General features: G+C 39.7%; 1 protein-coding gene across 1 annotated transcript in view; it reads left to right on the plus strand.

Moving 5' to 3' along the window:
- The first annotated feature begins 703 nt into the window (after positions 1-703).
- Positions 704-19561, plus strand: part of LOC136885577 (FIGNL1-interacting regulator of recombination and mitosis) — a 127075-nt gene continuing 108217 nt past the window's right edge. Inside the window, exons 1-2 of the mRNA XM_067158269.2 lie at positions 704-1049; positions 5052-5201. Coding sequence (XP_067014370.2) covers positions 948-1049; positions 5052-5201 — 252 coding nt within the window. The 5' untranslated portion in view covers positions 704-947. The remainder of the gene's footprint in view (positions 1050-5051; positions 5202-19561) is intronic.

Below are 19561 nucleotides of genomic sequence, written 5' to 3' on the forward strand. Positions count from 1 at the left end.
AAATACGGTATCTGCGCCAGATCCATGTGGCATACAATACATATCAAAGATAAAATGCACTAGGAATATGTATTTTGGGGAAAATTAGCAATATTTGCCTAATCTGGGTAATGAGGCTATTGGCAGCACTGATTTGTAGAGATTGCAACTTTAGAATATATTATGTCTCAGTGAATGTCCACCTAAATGCTATTTTATTTACCGTACTTATACTTCCTAGAATGATTGGCTGCCTAAACCTGACAAAATAAACCGATACAATGGCTGCCTAAACCTGACAAAAATACAATATGGTAAGATAAGCGAAAACACAGTTAATAACTTCATGATGCGCTAGCTTTTGTTGTCACTCCTTTCGTGAAAAGAAGCAGTAGTTGGCAATGCAGAATATAAATGACGTTGGTATAAGTGCGCAGCTCTAATATCAACTGAAAAGGTTGAATTGTATCTACAAAATGTTTACTTACGAGCTATAGGTGTACGACAAATTCTTCTAATATGTAATCAGTACATGAAACTTTTACGTTAAAAATATAACATTAAGAAAAGTAATGACCTTGACAAACCTTATTTCTCACGTACCAATGAAACAGATTTGATAACCATTCAATATATATTGGTTAACCTGTGCAAAATTAGAGCAGTTTAGCTTTTGTTATGGCGGGTTCGTGAGCCTTCAAAATAAATTTGCTGGCTAGAAATGTGTGAAATATAGGAAGAAAAATGTGTTTATTTTCATGTAGTAAGCGAGTGTCTGATAAAGCATTAAACTCTTTCTTAAAGTATTGAGTATTTATTTTTGCTAGGAGGCTACTATTCATGTAAGAATGATGAGCGCAGCACAGCAATACAATATTCTGGTTATTCGAAATATTGGTTTACTCCAATAATTTCCTTTGGAGTTGTCGATCTACCGATTATTATTTAAGTCTGTTTGAAGATCAAGAATGGGTTCTCAAGACTCGGTCTCCGAAGTACTTATCAAATTGTCTCACTGGTCATCTCGCGAAGTCAAAGATAACCTCAACGATGTGCTTCCAGTTCTTATTATATCCTTTTTTGATTGCCTATAAGTATTATGAGCTAATACTAATAAATGTGATCAGGTAGTGTTTCATGTGCCCTATTAAATGCACGTGAATATTTACGTATTGGCCTATCTACCTCATATTGTCAGTACTATTTTCTTTTTATGTTTTACATTCACGTTATTTTCTCGCCCATAATGGCACATGCTTACAATTTCCTTACTTGCATACTGTGAAAATTCACTGGGTAAAAATCTAGTATCTATCAGCCTGCTGACTCTGAGTAGAAATTGACAATATTCATCATCATTATCATCATCATCATCATCATCCTTTCCCCTTATCGAGCTCCTGTTGGGGTATTTCGGCGATGGCACTTCTCCACATTCTTCTCTCCTTTCACCATTCCTCTTCCATCATTTTGTCCTAGTCCATAGGTTTCTTCTTCTTGCACTCCTTATTATCGCCTTGTTGTAGTCTCCCTTTTGCTCCCGCAAACTTTATCTCGATCTGTTTTGGTATTCTTTTCTCCTCCATCCTCTTTACTTGTCAAAACTATCTTAGTTTACTTCTATCAATTCTCTCATTTAGGTTTCCCATTCCAACCTTCTTTCTCACATCTTCATTTCACATTCTGTCTTTCCTATCATTTCCATGGCTTGAATTCTACTCTCCTCCCTACTTATCACTGTCCTTTTCTTTCCCTTTCCACTTTAACTTCACTTAATCCTATCATTTCTGTAACTCTATCTGCATAAAATCCACCACTGTCAGGATTATGCCCATCTTCGTGATATTGGCTACTGGTCGCCCATTTTTCACAGTTCCTCTAGCACCTAAGGAACTTCACATTGCTTGCAGGGTACGTCCTAACCTTTTCCGAAGTAAGTTTAAAAGTACTTTATTCATATTTAAGCTATTATTATGGTGGGGTTGCCACTCTCAGAGGCTTTCCCCCTGTGGGTGGGGGCGGTAGAATAACACCCATGGTATCCCCTGCCTGTCGTAAGAGGCGACTAAAAGGGGCCCCAGGGGCTCTGAACTTTGAAGCATGGGTTGGCGACCACGGGGCCCCTAGCTGAGTGCTGGCATTGCTTCCACTTACTTGTGCCAGGCTCCTCACTTTCGTCTATCCTATCTGACCTCTCTTGGTCAACTCTTGTTCTTTTCCGACCCCGACGCTATTAGGTTTGCGAGGGCTAGGGAGTCTTTCATTTTCACGCCCTTCGTGGCCCTTGTCTTCCTTTGGCCGATACCTTCATTTTTCGAAGTGTCGGATCCCTTCCATTTTTATCTCTGATTAGTGTTATATAGAGGATGGTTGCCCAGTTGTACTTCCTCTTAAAACAATAATCACCACCACCACCTCTCAGAGCCTTTTTATACCTACTGCCAGAACTTTATCCTCAGGAGTACAGATGGCTTTTGCATCCGTTTCAATGAAGTACAGACGTTGCTGACAGGAAAAAGTTCTTCCATTTTATCTGCCATTGTGTCTGGGATCCTCTTCTGCCATTTAAACCATTGATCATTTCTGGTGAATTTATATGTCATTTCCTACACCAAGGCCTCCAAAGGGAGGACTCCTCCACCTGTAGCTGTTGCCCACCCCCCTTTGGGTGTCAAGTTTGGTAATAGCCACTTGTACCTTGGCCAGACACTCGCTGGTAGTATCGTCTATTGTCATATACGGTAGCAGGATGATCCTGACCTGACAATATTACAGACACCATTTTAGCTACAGTACAAAGTCCATTTATAAAATGTATATGGTTTAAAGTATCCCTATTTATGCATATAAAATGAATAAATAACTCAATAAATAAATAAATCCCAAGTATTACAACTGAGAGAACAAGCATGCATAAGTAGAAGGTGCAGATAGACAAGTAGGTGGTAGAAGATGCAGGTTGAAGAATAAAAGAATTCACTGAGTACTTTGATAGGGATTCATAAATTATCCTAGTAGCAAGAGTGTCATCAGTTTAAAAATCAGGAAGGGAACAATTATGTGATAAATGAAATCAAGAAAGCTAGGAATGGGACAGGAAAATGTACAAGGATAACCACAATTTAGATCAGTATGAGAGGAGGGAGTAACAGAAATAAGTCAAGAGCAAACATGTAAAGGACATCTTGATATCTTCAAATATTCCCATCTTCACATGGATTTACTCTCTCAACAACATTCTGAATTGTTCTTCACCCATTTCTTCTCAGCTTCCAAAGAGTTCAGTTTTTCTCTATACTGTGCCGCAGTAGGCACTCAGAGGTAATTTTTCCTGAATGAGTGCAAAAATTTTTGTCACTTGAACTATTTCAAGTTGGAATGGAGACAAGTTTCACTTTATTGTATTGAAGAAAATTGAGTTCCTTGAGGATGTATGTTAACACTCTTTGCAATTGAAAAAAATGCATAGCTACAAATAGCTCTATGCTAAGTCATCCCATTGCTCTGTGTTAATGACCTTGCCCTCCATTACCGTGATGGACTAATGACAGTTATTTAATGTCCGCTGGAACAAGCTATTAACAAGTCCACAGAACAGCTCTTGATTATTATTTTTTTATCGGCAATAACTTGGTACAGTTACTCAACCGAGATCATTGTGTGAACATGTATAAAAATCTTCGATTCTCTTCATAGTGCTGCTATACAGGGTCTCTCTTATAAACTAAGACCGCCGGGCTGAGTGGCTCAGACGGTTGAGGCACTGGCCTTCTGACCCCAACTTGGCAGGTTCGATCCTGGCTCAGTTCGGTGGTATTTGAAGGTGCTCAAATACATCAGCCTCGTGTCGGTAGATTTACTGGCACGTAAAAGAACTCCTGCGGGACTAAATTCCGGCACCTCGGAGTCTCCGAAAACCGTAAAAGAGTAGTTAGTGGGACGTAAAGCAAATAACATTATTATTATTATAAACTAAGACTAAACGCACGGTGTTTGTACTCTGCGGTACGGCAGTTGCCTCAGCAGAACTTATGTCGTGCGCGGCCGCCCTGCTTTTAAGCGTGTATATAATCTTATACGAAATCTTACCATATAGGCCTAAAAGATGCTGGGAGTGTCGTCCTTCCAGGGTTATATAGGCACATTCTGGCTGACACGGTTCTGCCACTGTAATGTTTCTGATTTCATTCATAATGTTTTCTTTCAGTTTCTCCAATGTTTGAGGATTTGTTCGATACATTTTTTCTTTCAGCATACCCCACAAGTATAAAAAATCACACTCTGTTGGATCTGAAGCATGAGAGGAGAAATAGACTAGCACTGATCACTGTGTCTGCAAACACTTTTGAGATTGTAAGAAGGGTACCTTCTGCTGTTTGAGCAGGGGCTGAATCTTGTTGAAACCCCCCACGCCATTTTTCTTCTTCCGTTAACTGATGGAAGAATGGTGTCAAAATGTCATCTTGGTACCTCACTATATTCACTGTTGTCTCAAAAAAAAATAGGCCCAGTTATTTATCTTGCACTGACAGCACACCAAACACCAATCTTCCTATCATAATGAGGGACTTCATAAACACCATGGAGATTTTCTGCACACCAATAGTGAGAGTTATGACTGTTCACACGACCCTTAAGAACCAGACCTCTTACATATGAAAATACGATGTTGCAGTGATAAGTGTCTCACCATGATAACAGCTGGGATTCAGACTGGTGACTGATGCTTGCCAGGTTGAACTCGTGCAGGCTGCTTGCAAGGTCAACAACTATGCGAGTGCCTCCCATACTGCAGCTTACGTATCACAGAGTAAAAACACTGCTTCAACAGTCTTAATTTATATGAAAGACACTGTATTTTTATCATTACTGACCCTTGAAAATCAGCTGTTTTTGATGCACATATTCACTACTTTCAGTAAGTTTGTAAACCATATATGTGTTCGTTTATACAGGTAGGTATATATGTATTATATGTGTGAACATATAATACATTTTTCCAGACAGAACGGAATAACAAAATTATTACAGTTCTTCTTCTTTTCTTCTGAAATATTCCTTAATTTGAGTACAGCTCTCTGGGACATGAAGACCAGAAGGCAGTGTCTTTGCAAGCTGCCCAAGCCTTGCTGGCATCTTGTCTACCCCATCTTTCACTAAAGACAGTTGAGAAACAATTATTGCAACATGTTTTGCCAGTGACTGAAAATTTATTCATGGAGGTAAGCCAAAGAAATTAAAATTATATATTTATTTTATATATTTTTTTATAACGGTTAGGCTCTTCATTCTGCCAAAACTAATTTTGAATACATTCATTTATTAACTACCTAAGAAAGAAAACATATGGTAACAGAATTATACCTGAAAAAGAAACAATTAAAACAGAATGACAATATGTTTCCTTCTTCTTCTGCAGGTATAAATTCTGTTACCACATGTTTTCTTTTTCAGGTAGTTTAAAAATATTTATTAAAAATTAGTTTTGGCAGACTGGAGAACCTAATAGTTATCAATTAACAGTCAAAACTGAAAAGAGATGGCTTCAGATATCACAAATTATACTTGTATGTTTTCTTTATTTTGACTTAGTTACTTTTACTTTGCGTTGTTGTTTTTTATCACTGCTTAGTAAACTTAAAAGGGTAAACCTTAGTGAAACAGTTGCCAATGTAAGTTGCACTATCTCGAAAAGTGAAAGTGAATCATGTAAATCTTTCCTTGTAAAGGCCACTGCACACAATATAAGCTACACTGTGTTATGCTAAACAGTGCCAAGCTATGTTGTGCTATTGCAAAAATAAAAAGCTAAGCTAAACCATGCTAGCCAGCTGTTTAACCCATTGACATACTAATTTTAATGTACTGAGCATGCGCATGTATACCATTTTTTAATGAATAAGATACACTTTTACGCTACTGAGATTTATAAATGTAATCCGCAACATACTGAATTTTAATCATACCCTTGTTTTATGTGATGAAGTGCAGCACCCAGAAGAACAATTTTTGTTTTAATGTTGTGAAACACCCTAAACAGTCCGGGAAATGGAAAGCCACCAGATACTTTTAGAGTCGTATCTCATTACACTTTTCTTGCTTGTCTTGCTTTCAACACAGTCACGGCATGGTTTAGGGTGAAATGTTCCCAGTGTACTCATACAGGGTGAGTTGGGATTTTTTCTGTGAATAAACGATTGGCAAAACTGTTTCTTTCAGTAGCTATCTCATCCCATAAAGAGTTGTGAATCACATGTTGAGAAATGTGTAGAGGGGAGGGATCTCGAGGGAGGGTCCTGTTTATGATGGGTTATATTCCAGAATTTCATATAAAATCATATTTGGATGGTTTATCACCTGTTTTATTCCACCCCAGCCATCTTCCTTTGTCTTTTGTAGGCAGGATAGACTTTATTATCATCATCACTTTCACTTGAAATTTGTTGTTATGCTGCTATAATTTTCACTGCTAGTAAATAAAATTGTTTAATTTTCTAGAACTATTTTTATTATTATTTACTTTACATCGCACCGGCACAGATAGATCTTATGACGACCATGGGATAGGAGAGGCCTGAGAGTGGGAAGGAAGCAGCCGTGACCTTATTTAAGGTACAGCCCCAGCATTTGTCTGGTGTGAAAATGGTAAACAACGGAAAACCATCTTCAGGGCTGCCGACGGTGGGGTTCGGACCCACTATCTCCCGGATAAAAGCTCACAGCTGCGTGCCTCTAACTGCACAGCCAACTCGCCCGGTCTAAAACTACATCACATCCCAATTCACTTTGACTATCTCATAAGATACGTTCGATTTTATTCCTTGTAATAGAATGATTACTAGGGCCGGCCATTTCTGCTGATTATCAAGTGGGTAATCACCCTGCTTGGAGAGCGATTGCGTGCTGCGTGACGCAATCTATGATGTTCGTTCCAACTCTAAGAGAGAGAGAGAGAGAGCAGCCCTGCTCAGCTTACAGACGTTACACTGCATGTCATGTTATCTATGGACAGAAGGCTTGGAACTAGTTGCAGAAAACTTAACTCTCAGTAGACTGCTGCCAGGCGTCTGTGTATGAATGGTCACTGCATGTGCGGCCGCGTGGCAGGCAGCAAAGTATGCCAATGAGTTAAAGATGGCTGGATTAATTGAAGAGGAGTTTATTCTTTGCTGCTTCTCCATAGGACCTATCTGTGTCGATGCGACATAAAGCAAATTGTAAAAAAGAAAAGAAAAAATTGTTGGCTGCTGTCATGGAAGATAGAGATAGAGAAAGAAACAGAAAAGAAGATGATTCTATATACGTGAAATTTGAATCATTTGATTCAAGCATTTTATGGAAATTACAAATTTGAAAGTTACTTTCATCTAAATCAGGAACTGTTTCCAGAACTTCTCTGTTGTTGAGGGTGATAGGAAGAAAAAATGAATATGAAGTACTAAAATGAAAGAATATAGGGTAAAATTGTATGTAAAAGCAATAAGTGATATGCACAGTCAATTTCCAGAGTTTCATTTATTTCTTGCCAACAGTTGTCTTTCATGGTCATTTCTCAATAATAATTTGATGTATCATATGGACAAGGATATTTTTTATCTCTTCAGTCAGTCTTTCTTCCTTTCATCTGCCTTCCATGATATTAACAAACACAGAAACAATTAAGCAATATAATATGTACTGCATTGAAGTACAAGGTCTTTCATAAAGAATGAACCGATTTCGAAGGCTTATTGCGCCGTACTCAAGCCACGCAGTGGAACGAGTCACATGTCGTTACAAAGGGCATGGCCTCACATTTCTATTAGTAGTCAGTAGAGTGCTCCGTGCCTTCCTCCCCCCTCCCCATGACTCCATTCAACCTGGGGCCTGTTCCACGAATGCACTTTGCAACTTTGCACTTTTCACTTTTCAAATCTTGCAAAGTGCAAAGTCTTTCTGTTCCACCATGATCTAGGTATTACTTTTCAATTTCTTTGCAAAGTGAAAAGTCTTTGCGTATGAGTGAACCGATCATGTTTATTCCATGGTCAAACTGTATAATACTCCATGATTTTAATACTTTATTTTTCGCGGTGAATTTGACGATAATTGTGGTACCGGCAGTTTTAAAGTTTTGATCATGGGAAAGAAAGAAAATTACAAGAAGCTAGGGGTGTTAGAAGTTGTCGAGGAGAAACGGGACATTCTTTTTGGCAACTTCAAAAATAATCTATCACATGATGACAAGCGATCCGCTTGGACTGAAGTTCTAAAGAAAGCTCAGTCTTTGCAGTTAGCTGGAGCCGAAAAATCTTGGACGTACGCGAGGGATAATCTATTTGAATTATGGAAATGTCGTGCTAGTAAGTAAATATTTACGTTTCCATTAAATGCATTAATCGAGAATATATCGCTTAAATCAATTCGTATAACCTCACATATGTCGATGCAGCATGTTACATAAAATTGTAATGTAGAAGTGATTGAAGAATATATGTAATGATTTCCTCTTACCTATATATCACGTCTGAAGCATTAAATTCTTGCTTTTAGGCAAAAAGAGATAATGCCAAGAAAACTGGAAGTGAAGGAGGGAAAGATAAACAGTTGGATGAGGTGGATGCTGCTATCTTTGACATCCTGCAGAAAGATTCGGCCGTTTTAGACGGGCTGAATCTTCCTGAAAGCTACATGGAAGATCAAGCGACCGTGGAGCCAATACCGACTCCTGCTGAACTTCCCAGTGGCAAAAACCTCGAAAACCTACAAAATACACGAGGAGAAAGAAAAGGAAGCTGTCGAATTCCCTGCGTCCTATTGCTAACATTGAAGAAGATACGGTGACAAAAAAACTGAGGCAGGAACTTCTCCGTGTGGAAATTTACCACAGGAAATTGCAAACCCTGAAGTTGGAAAGGGAATTGGAGATACCACCATCAGAATTTACTAATGACATTGCGGCTTCTGCTTCGCAGAATTTTGTCTATAATACAGACAAATACATAGAATACATAGCCAATGAAAGTACCGAGTGATTGATTTGAACTTAAATTTCATGGTAACATGTTTATTATATGTAGATTAGTAGAAATATAGTATAGTAAATAAAAATTAATGTTATTAGTATAGAAACAGATATTATTGTTTAACGAATTGAGTTTAGCAACGGCGTTTAAATCGGGTGTCTCATCATTTCCAGGATTGGGGCCTTCATTTTCATCCATCAAGGTAAGTAAGTCTTCTTCATTTTCTCTTCCAACCTTACGTGGAATATTATGCAATGCAATACACGCTAAGACCACCTTTACTGCTTTTGTTGGACATAATCGTAAGTGGTTTAAGCAGGGAAAACGTTCCTTTAAAATTCCGATACTGTTCTCAACAATACGCCATGTCGATTTATGTGCCTTGTTAAATCGTTGCTCAACAGCATCGTCAGGATTTCTTTTAAGAGGGGGTATTAGCCACTCTTTTAGTCCATAGGCACTGTCACCTAATATAACTGCTCCTGGGAACGGCCTCCAACCTGAGTCAAAACGTCTACATACGGCAGTGTTTCTTAAGACCCTGGAATCGTGCACGCTACCCGGCCAACTAGCATTAGCACTGTAGAAGGTCAAGTCTGCACCACTAATCACCATAATATTGAGAGAATGATGCCCATGTCTATCAACATAAACCTCCTCGTGCTCAGTAGGAGCATCAATATTAACGAGAGTACCGTCAACACATCCACACACAGAAGGAAAGCCACCCTTCATTAGAAATTCCGTCGCTATATTATGTGGATTATCAGGCCAACGTACTATGTTAGGAAATATTACATGTACTATAGCATCTACGACTTTAGTAACAGTTCTGCAAACAGTTGATTTTGATGTCCCATGCATTGCTGCCACACCGTGCAGCTGGGCACCATTTCCTAACCAATGTAAGCATATCAGAATTTGTTCCTTTTCGGAAAGGGATTTACTTCTTTTTGTTGCAGGTTTCAATAAATGACCAATCATTTCAAGAATATAGTCAGCCTGTAATGGGGTAACACAAAAAACTCGCGAAATTCTGTCGAAGTGAGGTTATGAAAATTAATCCTGTCTTTGTATGTTCTCTTGTTGGATTCTTCATCACTGTCCTCACTTGATAACAAAAGCTCTCGTCGTAACATGTTTATATCACTAAACCAAATTCTAGGCCGAGAAACTAGTGTACATACTTGTTAATTAACAACTGAAAAGTGAATCATCTCTTTGCAAAATTTCTGAAAACTTTTCACTTAATTACTTTGCACTGCATTTCTGTACCAATGGAGGAACATAACAGGCTTGAAAAGTGAAAGGATTCCTAACTTTTCACTTTTCACTTTGCAAGCTAGATCTGAAAAGTGATGGTGGAACAAAAACTGAAATGAAAAGTGCAAAGTGCAAAGTGAAAAGTTGCAAAGTTCGTTCGTGGAATAGGCCCCTGCACAGCAATGAGCTCACTCAATTGCCGTATGAGTCTAACAATGGCAGTACCTCAGCACAAAGCATTGTGTTGTTGTGTTCGTACGGACTCAGTCTGTGGTCACGGTGCAACGCGAGTTCCGTAGGAGATTTAACGACGACGCGTACAGGCCCTCTCCCAAGAACATCCAGCGGTGGTTCCAACAGTTCCAGGAGACAGGATGTTTGTGTAAAGGAAAAAGCCGTGGTCGACTGCGAACTGCACGGTCAGAAGAAAATGTGAGGAGAATCCAAAAGGTGTTTACTCGGAGCCCCGGGAAATCCATACCTCAAGGTCGCCGTCAGCTTCAGGTGAGCAATACCAGTATCTGGCATGTCGTGAAAAGACGCCTACACATGAAACTGTACAGACTTCAGCTGGTTCAGGCACTGAAACGTGTTGACAAGGGACAACGGATGGAATTCTGTGCTGCGATGCTGAACATGGAAAATGATGATAAAGACACCTTTTCGCGTCTCATTTTTAATGACGAAGCAACCTTCCATATCAGTGGCTTTGTCAATCGTCACAGTGTTCGGGTTTGTGGAACCGAACACCCACATGCTACAGTCAAGCATGAACGGAATTCCCCCAAGGTAAATGTTTTCTGTGCGGTCAGTAATGTCAGGGTTTATGGCCCTTTCTTCTTCAACACCAACATTGTTACAGGACAAAGCTATCTCGTAATGTTACGGACCTGGCTCTTCCCTTTGCTGCAAACAAACTCATGCAAATTCATTTTCCAATAAGATGGAGCCTCGCCCCATTGGAGCTTACCAGTGCGAGAATTTCTGAATGAAACAGTGCCTCAACAGTGGATTGGTCGACACCCTGCTACGGATCGTGCTCTACTCGCATGGCCTTCCAGATCCCCAGACCTCACTCCTTGCGACTTCTTTCTGTGGGGATATGTCAAGGACAAAGTTTATGTTCCGCCACTACCCACTACACTGGATGACCTTCAAGAGCAGATAACATGTGTGATCAAGTCAGTGGATCATGATATGCTGCAATGCATTTGGGAGGAATTGTCCTATCGCCTTGATGTGGTCCGTGCTGCTGGTGGTGGTCTTATTGAACACTTGTAGGAATAAACTTTGAACATCAGTCAAACACATGTGTGTTAGGTTTAATCTTGTACTACTGACTGTTGGGAAAATATAGTTTGATGAAAATGGTTCATTCTTTATGAAAGACCCTGTAGTTTACAAAATCCACACACACATGGCATGACTGTTTGCTAGATGCTGGGGGAGAAAGTGATTTTGCGCATGCGTGAAGCCAGGTAGAGCTATGAAAATTGCCTCCTTGGCGATCTGTAAAATTTAGCTTGGCATTGCTTAGATTAGTGTAGCTTAGCATAGCAGTCTGTGTGTGCCATTCCATTTAAATTGTTTGGAGCAATTGTTTTCCTTGGGTTGCATAGCTTAGCTTTCTGTGGTGTAGTAGACTTTAGACAAGTAGAAGAGTGCCAAGACTAGGAACCCTATAACCCAGTGACCAAATATAAACCATGCCATATTTTCCATACCACTTACATCACCAGCTGCTGCCATTGGCTAAAAATTGTACAATATGGCAACACTCACGGAATTCAACAGAGATTGATTTCAAGACCAACTGCAGCACAATAAACGATCCTAACCAAATGAAGTCTAACCCCTTATGCTGTAACCAAACCAATGATGAAAAATTAATACATATACACTTGAAGAAATCTCAAAATATAATTCATAAATCGAACAATCACAAACGCTCTGACCGAGCGAGTTTGCTGTGTGGTTAGGGGTGCGCAGCTGTGAGCTTGCATTCGGGAGATAATAGGTTCAAACCCCACTCTCGGCAGCCCTGAAGATGGTTTTCTGTGGTTTCCAATTTTCACACCAGGCAGATGCTGGGGTTCTGCCTTAACTAAGGCCATGGCTGCTTTCTTCCCACTCCTAGCCCTTTCCTATCCCATCATCACCATAAGACTTATCTGTGTCGGTGTGACGTAAAGAAAAAAACACTCTGCAAGATGTGACGGTGCAAGATAAATGTGATCATGGATACTTCTTGCATAGAAGAAGTACCACTTCAAAAAATGCAGGAATTCCTCTGGCAGATACTGCTGTGACTATGGTGTTGAATGAAGTTCTAATACATTGTAGCATAAGGCTGAGCTTATCTTCAAAATTCTGCTCGATCTGACAGATATTACCAGAGTTTAAAAAAATAATAAACATAGCATGACATATGATATAGATGTTGATTCCCATAGGGACCATTTATATTGGTATTATAAATTTGCTCATTCAGGACAAATATTTCAGATTCCCTATGGGAATCAACATCTATATCATCTGATGGCCAAGCAGGCATCAATTTTTAGTGATGAGACAAAGTCTCTTAGTGCATTGGCACTGCCGGTGGCTCCAGTTAGCCTACGCAGTGGCCTCCACGGTATGCACTAGCCAGCGTATTGGTAGGTGTGCTAGGTACCAACTGATGAGCCCACCCTAGCACACGAGGGCGAAACGCTGGCAACCAGGAAGGAGCTAGCTGGAAAATTTATAATGTCCAATAACGGACCATTTATATTGGTATTATAAATTTGCTCATTCAGGACAAATATTTCAGATTCCCTATGGGAATCAACATCTATATCATCTGATGGCCAAGCAGGCATCAATTTTTAGTGATGAGACAAAGTCTCTTAGTGCATTGGCACTGCCGGTGGCTCCAGTTAGCCTACGCAGTGGCCTCCACGGTATGCACTAGCCAGCGTATTGGTAGGTGTGCTAGGTACCAACTGATGAGCCCACCCTAGCACACGAGGGCGAAACGCTGGCAACCAGGAATGAGCTAGCTGGAAAATTTATAATGTCCAATAACGGACCATTTATATTGGTATTATATTGGTATTAGCATGACATATGCGGCATCACCCACTGGGAAGGAGAGTCCTCCACAGTGAATGGGTTCAGGGATCTTGCTCTTCCATACTGAACATAACGAGATGGGAAATAGCATTTTAGCACGAAAGAGTAGCAAGTGCCAACTTACTAGGACAGACTGTGACTGTACCGATTTTACTGTACTTGTGCCATGCTCTGTCACGCAGTTCTTTGAGGATGGCAGGTGATAGACTTTTCATGAGTTACAGACACAGAGCTATTGACTAGGCATTTGTAAATAAGCTGTTATCCAAAGGTGTGCACATGTGCAAGATTACTGCAAGGTGGGTGCCATGCTGCCCACTGGTAGATGTGCTAAAATGGATGTGTTATTAATGTGTCGTATAAACCTGGAAAAGTACGAGCACAGGATCATCAGCATTGATGGAACTTGGACCAGGGCGTATGATCCTTACCTGAAATACCAGTCCACTAAATGATACCATCAAGTATCATCGTGAAGTACATATGTAAGTTATTCTCCATCTTGTGTGAAGTTCATGGTTATTTTGACATATGACATCTGGCACGTTGAGAAGCAGGGAACTGAGCTTGATAGCTGCAGTCGCTTAAGTGCGGCCAGTATCTGGTATTCGGGAGATAGTGGGTTTGAACCCCACTGTCGGCAGCCCTCAAGATGGTTTTCCATGGTTTCCCATTTTCACACTAGGCAAATGCTGGGGCTGTACCTTAATTAAGGCCATGGCCGCTTCCTTTCCACTCCTAGTCCTTTCCTGTTCCATCGTCGCCATAAGACCTATCTGTGTCAGTGCGACGTAAAGCCAATAGCAAAAAAAATAGAGAAGCAGGGAATAGAGGGCAGTATTGAACCCATAATTCTACGGTGAGGAAAAATTTTTATTTTTCCCAAATATTTATTTGGTATTCAGAAACTACTGTATGTTTGAGGGCAGCCATTTTGCGCTCCCAAGAGCCCGATGTTGCGTGGGGAGGTTCTTCCTTCCCGGCGAGCTCGTGGATTGCCGGGACACCTCGGTGGAGCTCGAGTGCCCGACAATTTTCTAAATTAATGAATTCTGCACAACGAGGGATTTTGACAATATAGTAAAGGAAGAAATAAATAAGCAAAATTATTCATACACCCTCTGTGAAGGTAGTGACACCAGGGACAATTTAGATGCAGTTAAGCCCAAGTGTGTGTTAGCGTGAGAACAGCGAGCTAGTTACACGTGCCAAGGTCATGGGCAGAAGAAAAACGCGCGAAACGTACGGGCAGAAACAATTTATTTCTCATGTTGTGAGTGCAGAAAAATTATAAAATTAACATCGAACATAAGTGCAAGTCTGTCCGGAGTTCTGGGACAAGTCTTATCAAAATTGGTCTATTAGAAGCAAATTTGGCAGATTTCACAACCGAGCCTCATAGAGGGGATAGCGTCCTTCCGGAAATTATAAAAGAAACCCCCCACCGTAGATTTTTCAGTGTCAATCTGGAACTTGAAGCCGCGGGAGCTCGTGCCCGTCGTCATTAGAATTTCGCGCCAGTTTGACCGACAATATTTCAATACATGTTCGTGGCTAAAGTCCATATATTTAGTAAGAAGAAAAGTGAATTGGAGAAGCTGTGAACGTTTGCAGACGAACTGGGATGGTGTAGGCTGGTTGAAAATTACACAGCAGATTTTATTTTATCATTTCCTGTACTCTTGTAAGTGAAGAAGGTCTGGGGGAAGCGATTCAAAATAGTTCTACTCCCTTATCGGCCGAACACCTGTTCTTGTTGAGACAACGGGGAGAGAAACCACTCTGGGAGGCGCATCAGACAGTTAGAGTCGACTGCAGAACGAGGGAAGTTCGTGGTGCAAGTTACAAAGAAAGTGCATTATTTATGGTAATTTTAATCTCGTGTGTGTGTGAAGGGTAGTGTTTGGATGAGTGAGTTTTTAAATATGAAAATGTTATCTGTGAAAATGAGGGGCTAAGTACGAGGTTGCTGGGATGATGCAATCAGAATGCTGAGAATGTCACCATTGTGCAGGTCTGTCTATTTTATATTATGTTGTAGTTAGTTATTTAGTTACTGTCTGTCCTAAACAAAATTTCCAGATGATTGTCGGGTGATATTCGTAATTATCAGGCGAAAGGCGTTGTAAATTTTGGTCAGCGTGTGAAATTTTCAGTGTGTAAATTTCATGTCTAGAACGGTAAAATGCGACGCTTAAAATTTTGTGTCGAGATGAGATATCATTCAAAGTACGGATTTGTGAACGTTATAAGTGTAAATTTGTCGTGGCGAATATTGTAATCTCAGGTGTCAGTTGCATTCAGAAATGCTGGTTAATAATAATAATAATAATAATAATAATAATAATAATAATAATAATAATAATAATAATAATAATGTCTACCGCGGGATAAGGAAATTCTTCTATGTCAAATTTCATTTAACCAGTTATTTTTACAAGGATCGTAGGCATATTTAGATAATGTCAATAAAATTTGTTAGAGTCACAGTCATTAATGGGAAGAAAATTTTGAGACATCGTGTATACTTGAATTGCGAAAGGTCGATGTGTGCTCTTGGATTTTTGAGGTTCGAAAGTCGTAATTATAGTAAAGTCAGAGATGTGCTTAAAAATGGTTGTCGTTTTCACCAGGGGATCGAAGTATGAAAAGGGGTCTTGAAGGAAAAGGGATTGAAAGCGATGAATTTATATGTACGTGAAGATGAGAGAGAAGCGTTACCGCTGGAATCAAGCGATGAGAAAGAGTGTTGAGACATTTTTGGTAGAGGAAGTATTTAGGAACAGGCTGTGTGAGGCAGGCTGTATTGTTTTCCGCAATCAATCCGAATTTGAGATGACTATGATGTGAAGCATTGTAAATTTATAGAATGATTCCAAGTGAAAACGACTCTAGTAAAATGTAAAGGTCTGGGTAGTAAACATCCAGTGATTTTTGTTAAGATAAGGTACGGCCTCCAGGATTAAAGAGCACTTTGGACACACGGTTGGGTTATATTTAATTTTGTTCATTGGAGAGGTCATGGATAAGATGGTTGGAATTGATGATAGGCGATCTGAGAATTTCGAATGTGATGGTGATGATTATTATTTTGAAGGCATCCACTAAAAGGGAAACGTGTGTTGGGAATTTTCATTGGCAGCCCTGACACTTCAGTGCACAGGCTGAGATTGTGTTCGAGGTGGAGAATCGTTCGTCACGTCTATTTATTTTTGAGTTCACATATTATGATGAAGTGGACACTTGTTGTATTTTTTTTCGAGAGGTAGGCACTTACCGTGTTTCGACTTGCATTCTTTTGATAAGAGACGTAGTTCCGTCGTGCGTATTTTTTGTCTGACCAGATTCAGTGTTACTGTTGGAGGTTTGTTGGAAATTGCGGTTCGCCTGATATGTTAAGGGAGACGTAGTACGACCCACTTTGACGCCCGACGATAGATTTAGGACGTCACGTGTTTATTCTTGGAGTCATTGGTGATGAGACGTCCTAGGTCACGCCCGACGATAGGACTTGGAAGGCATCATGTATATACTGATTAGGTTTAGGGTGTACAGATTTCAAGTGAGCCCGACGATAGGTCTGGGATGGTAGCTGTACACACTCAAGTCTCGGTTAAGATGTGTTTCTTTTTTGTTTCTTTTGTGAAGTGGCCTGGGGGAAGGTAGCAGTTACAGTACGATATGATTTATTGTAGAGGGTCTATGCGAAGCTCTCATTGAGATAACGGGACTGTTGTTGATAAATGAGGGCTGTCCAAGTATGGGACACCGACCCGATCTAGATTAAATATTTTTACTGTGTTTCTTCGTGCGTGTTAAGCTGTATGACTGTGAGATGTTAATTTATTTTTACGAACTTCATTGTTTCTCGTTTTAACGTCCGTTTTCGTTTGATGGTGTGCATATTGACACTCAGCGTTTTAGAATGAGACTTGAGTTGCGAATGCGGTTTCGATTCGTCAGCCAGTGATTTATATCATTTTTAATTTTGTCGTATTTTCATTCTTATTCATAGTAAGTAAGTAAGTATTCACTTTACCAGTAGTGTGTTGGGACAGACAGTAAATAGAGAGATCTGTACTGGTAGCATTGTTGTCAAGGGAAAGAATTCCTTAAATTTGTAGTAAATTTTGGCGTGGACTGGTAAATTTATTAAGCATAATAAACCCATTTCTAACCTGAAAATCGGTTCAATAATAATATTTTCAAGTGACTTTTCACTTTTTGATTAACTTCAGTGTTTGGCATTTCTTCTAAATGCATGATTAGTAAGTGTTTCCTGCATTTCGCAGTTTTGTTCCTTTAGAACGACTTAACGTAAGATCCTCCCGGATCATGTGGTTGTTGGTTCCTTCCGAACAGTTGTTTGGGTGATGCACAGTTAGCATCGGGATTAACGTATCACTTAAGGGTGTCATGAATGACAAATACATGGTGGAATTTTATTTCAATTGTGAATGATGCCATTAACTTGTAGTGAACACCATGCTTTCCCATAATATTTCGCAACCTATCCAAAGCAACTGATAGTCAGTTTGGTTCGATTAAGGGTCCATTCGGCGGATGTTCCGTATCCGTGAAGGGTATTTGACTGGTGGATAACCTTAATTAAGAGAAAATCAGGCGTTCTACTTGTTGAAAGTCAGATTTTCCACGGATCGTGTGGATTAACTCTCAGTTCTCGTTTGGAATAATAGGTGCCCGGTTTTCAGGTCTTCCCTTTTTCAGTTTTTCAGTTTCGCTGGCCACTAACATAGTAGCTTCTCTGAAGCAACTCTTCGACATTGGAAGAAACGAAGTGACGTTATGTAATGTGACTGTGTTTGGAACTTTTCAAAATCAAGAATTAATTTTTTTTTATATTTTTGTGGCAAGAATGCATATTAAATTAACGATGTTATCGTGCTCTTTCAGTTTAATAAAAGTTAGTAAGCACATTTTTGCTCCTCATTTCAAGTAGTTAGGCTTTCTTCTGAACCCCATCGTTTGGTTAAGATCGTGACCGAATTTATTCCCGCAACGACCCAAGATTTAAGAGTTCTAAATTGTTCTACTATAGCAGCCGTGGCCGACCAACGATGGAATGGTAAGTTCAAGGGTTCAGTAGAAGTGGCGCCCAACGTGGGGCTGCTATAGTAGAACAATTTAGAACTCTTAAATCTTGGGTCGTTGCGGGAATAAATTCGGTCACGATCTTAACCAAACGATGGGGTTCAGAAGAGAGCCTAACTACTTGAAATGAGGAGCAAAAATGTGCTTACTAACTTTTATTAAACTGAAATAGCACGATAACATAATTAATTTAATATGCATTCTTGCCACAAAAATATAAAAAAATTATAAATTATTGATTTTGAATGTTCCAAACACAGTCACATTACATAACGTCACTTCGTTTCTTCAAATGTCGAAGAGTTGCTTCGGAGAAGCTAATATTTTAGTGGACAGCGAAACTGAAAAACTGAAAAAAGGAAGACCTGAAAACCCGGGCACCTATTATTCCAAACAAGAACTGAGAGTTAATCCACACGATCCGTGGAAAATCTGACTTTCAACAATTAGAACGCCTGATTTTCTCTTAATTAAGGTTATCCACCAGTCAAATACCCTTCACGGATACGGAACATCCGCCGAATGGACCCTTAATCGAACCAAACTGACTATCAGTTGCTTTGGATAGGTTGCGAAATATTATGGGAAAGCATGGTGTTCACTACAAGTTAACAGCATCATTCACAATTGACCTAAAATTCCACCATGTATTTGTCATTCATGACACCCTTAAGTGATACGTTAATCCCGATGCTAACTGTGCATCACCCAAACAACTGTTCGGAAGGAACCAACAACCACATGATCCGGGAGGATCTTACGTTAAGTCGTTCTAAAGGAACAAAACTGCGAAATGCAGGAAACACTTACTAATCATGCATTTAGAAGAAATGCCAAACACTGAAGTTAATCAAAAAGTGAAAAGTCACTTGAAAAATATTATTATTGAACCGATTTTCAGGTTAGAAATGGGTTTATTATGCTTAATAAATTTACCAGTCCACGCTAAAATTTACTACAAATTTAAGGAATTCTTTCCCTTGAAAAACAATGCTACCAGTACAGATCTCTCTATTTACTGTCTGTCCCAACACACTACTGGTAAAGTAATTACTTACTTATTCTAACTATGACTACGAATGAAAATA

Source organism: Anabrus simplex, chromosome 1, assembly GCF_040414725.1.
Source record: "Anabrus simplex isolate iqAnaSimp1 chromosome 1, ASM4041472v1, whole genome shotgun sequence".
Lineage (NCBI taxonomy): Eukaryota > Metazoa > Arthropoda > Insecta > Orthoptera > Tettigoniidae > Anabrus > Anabrus simplex.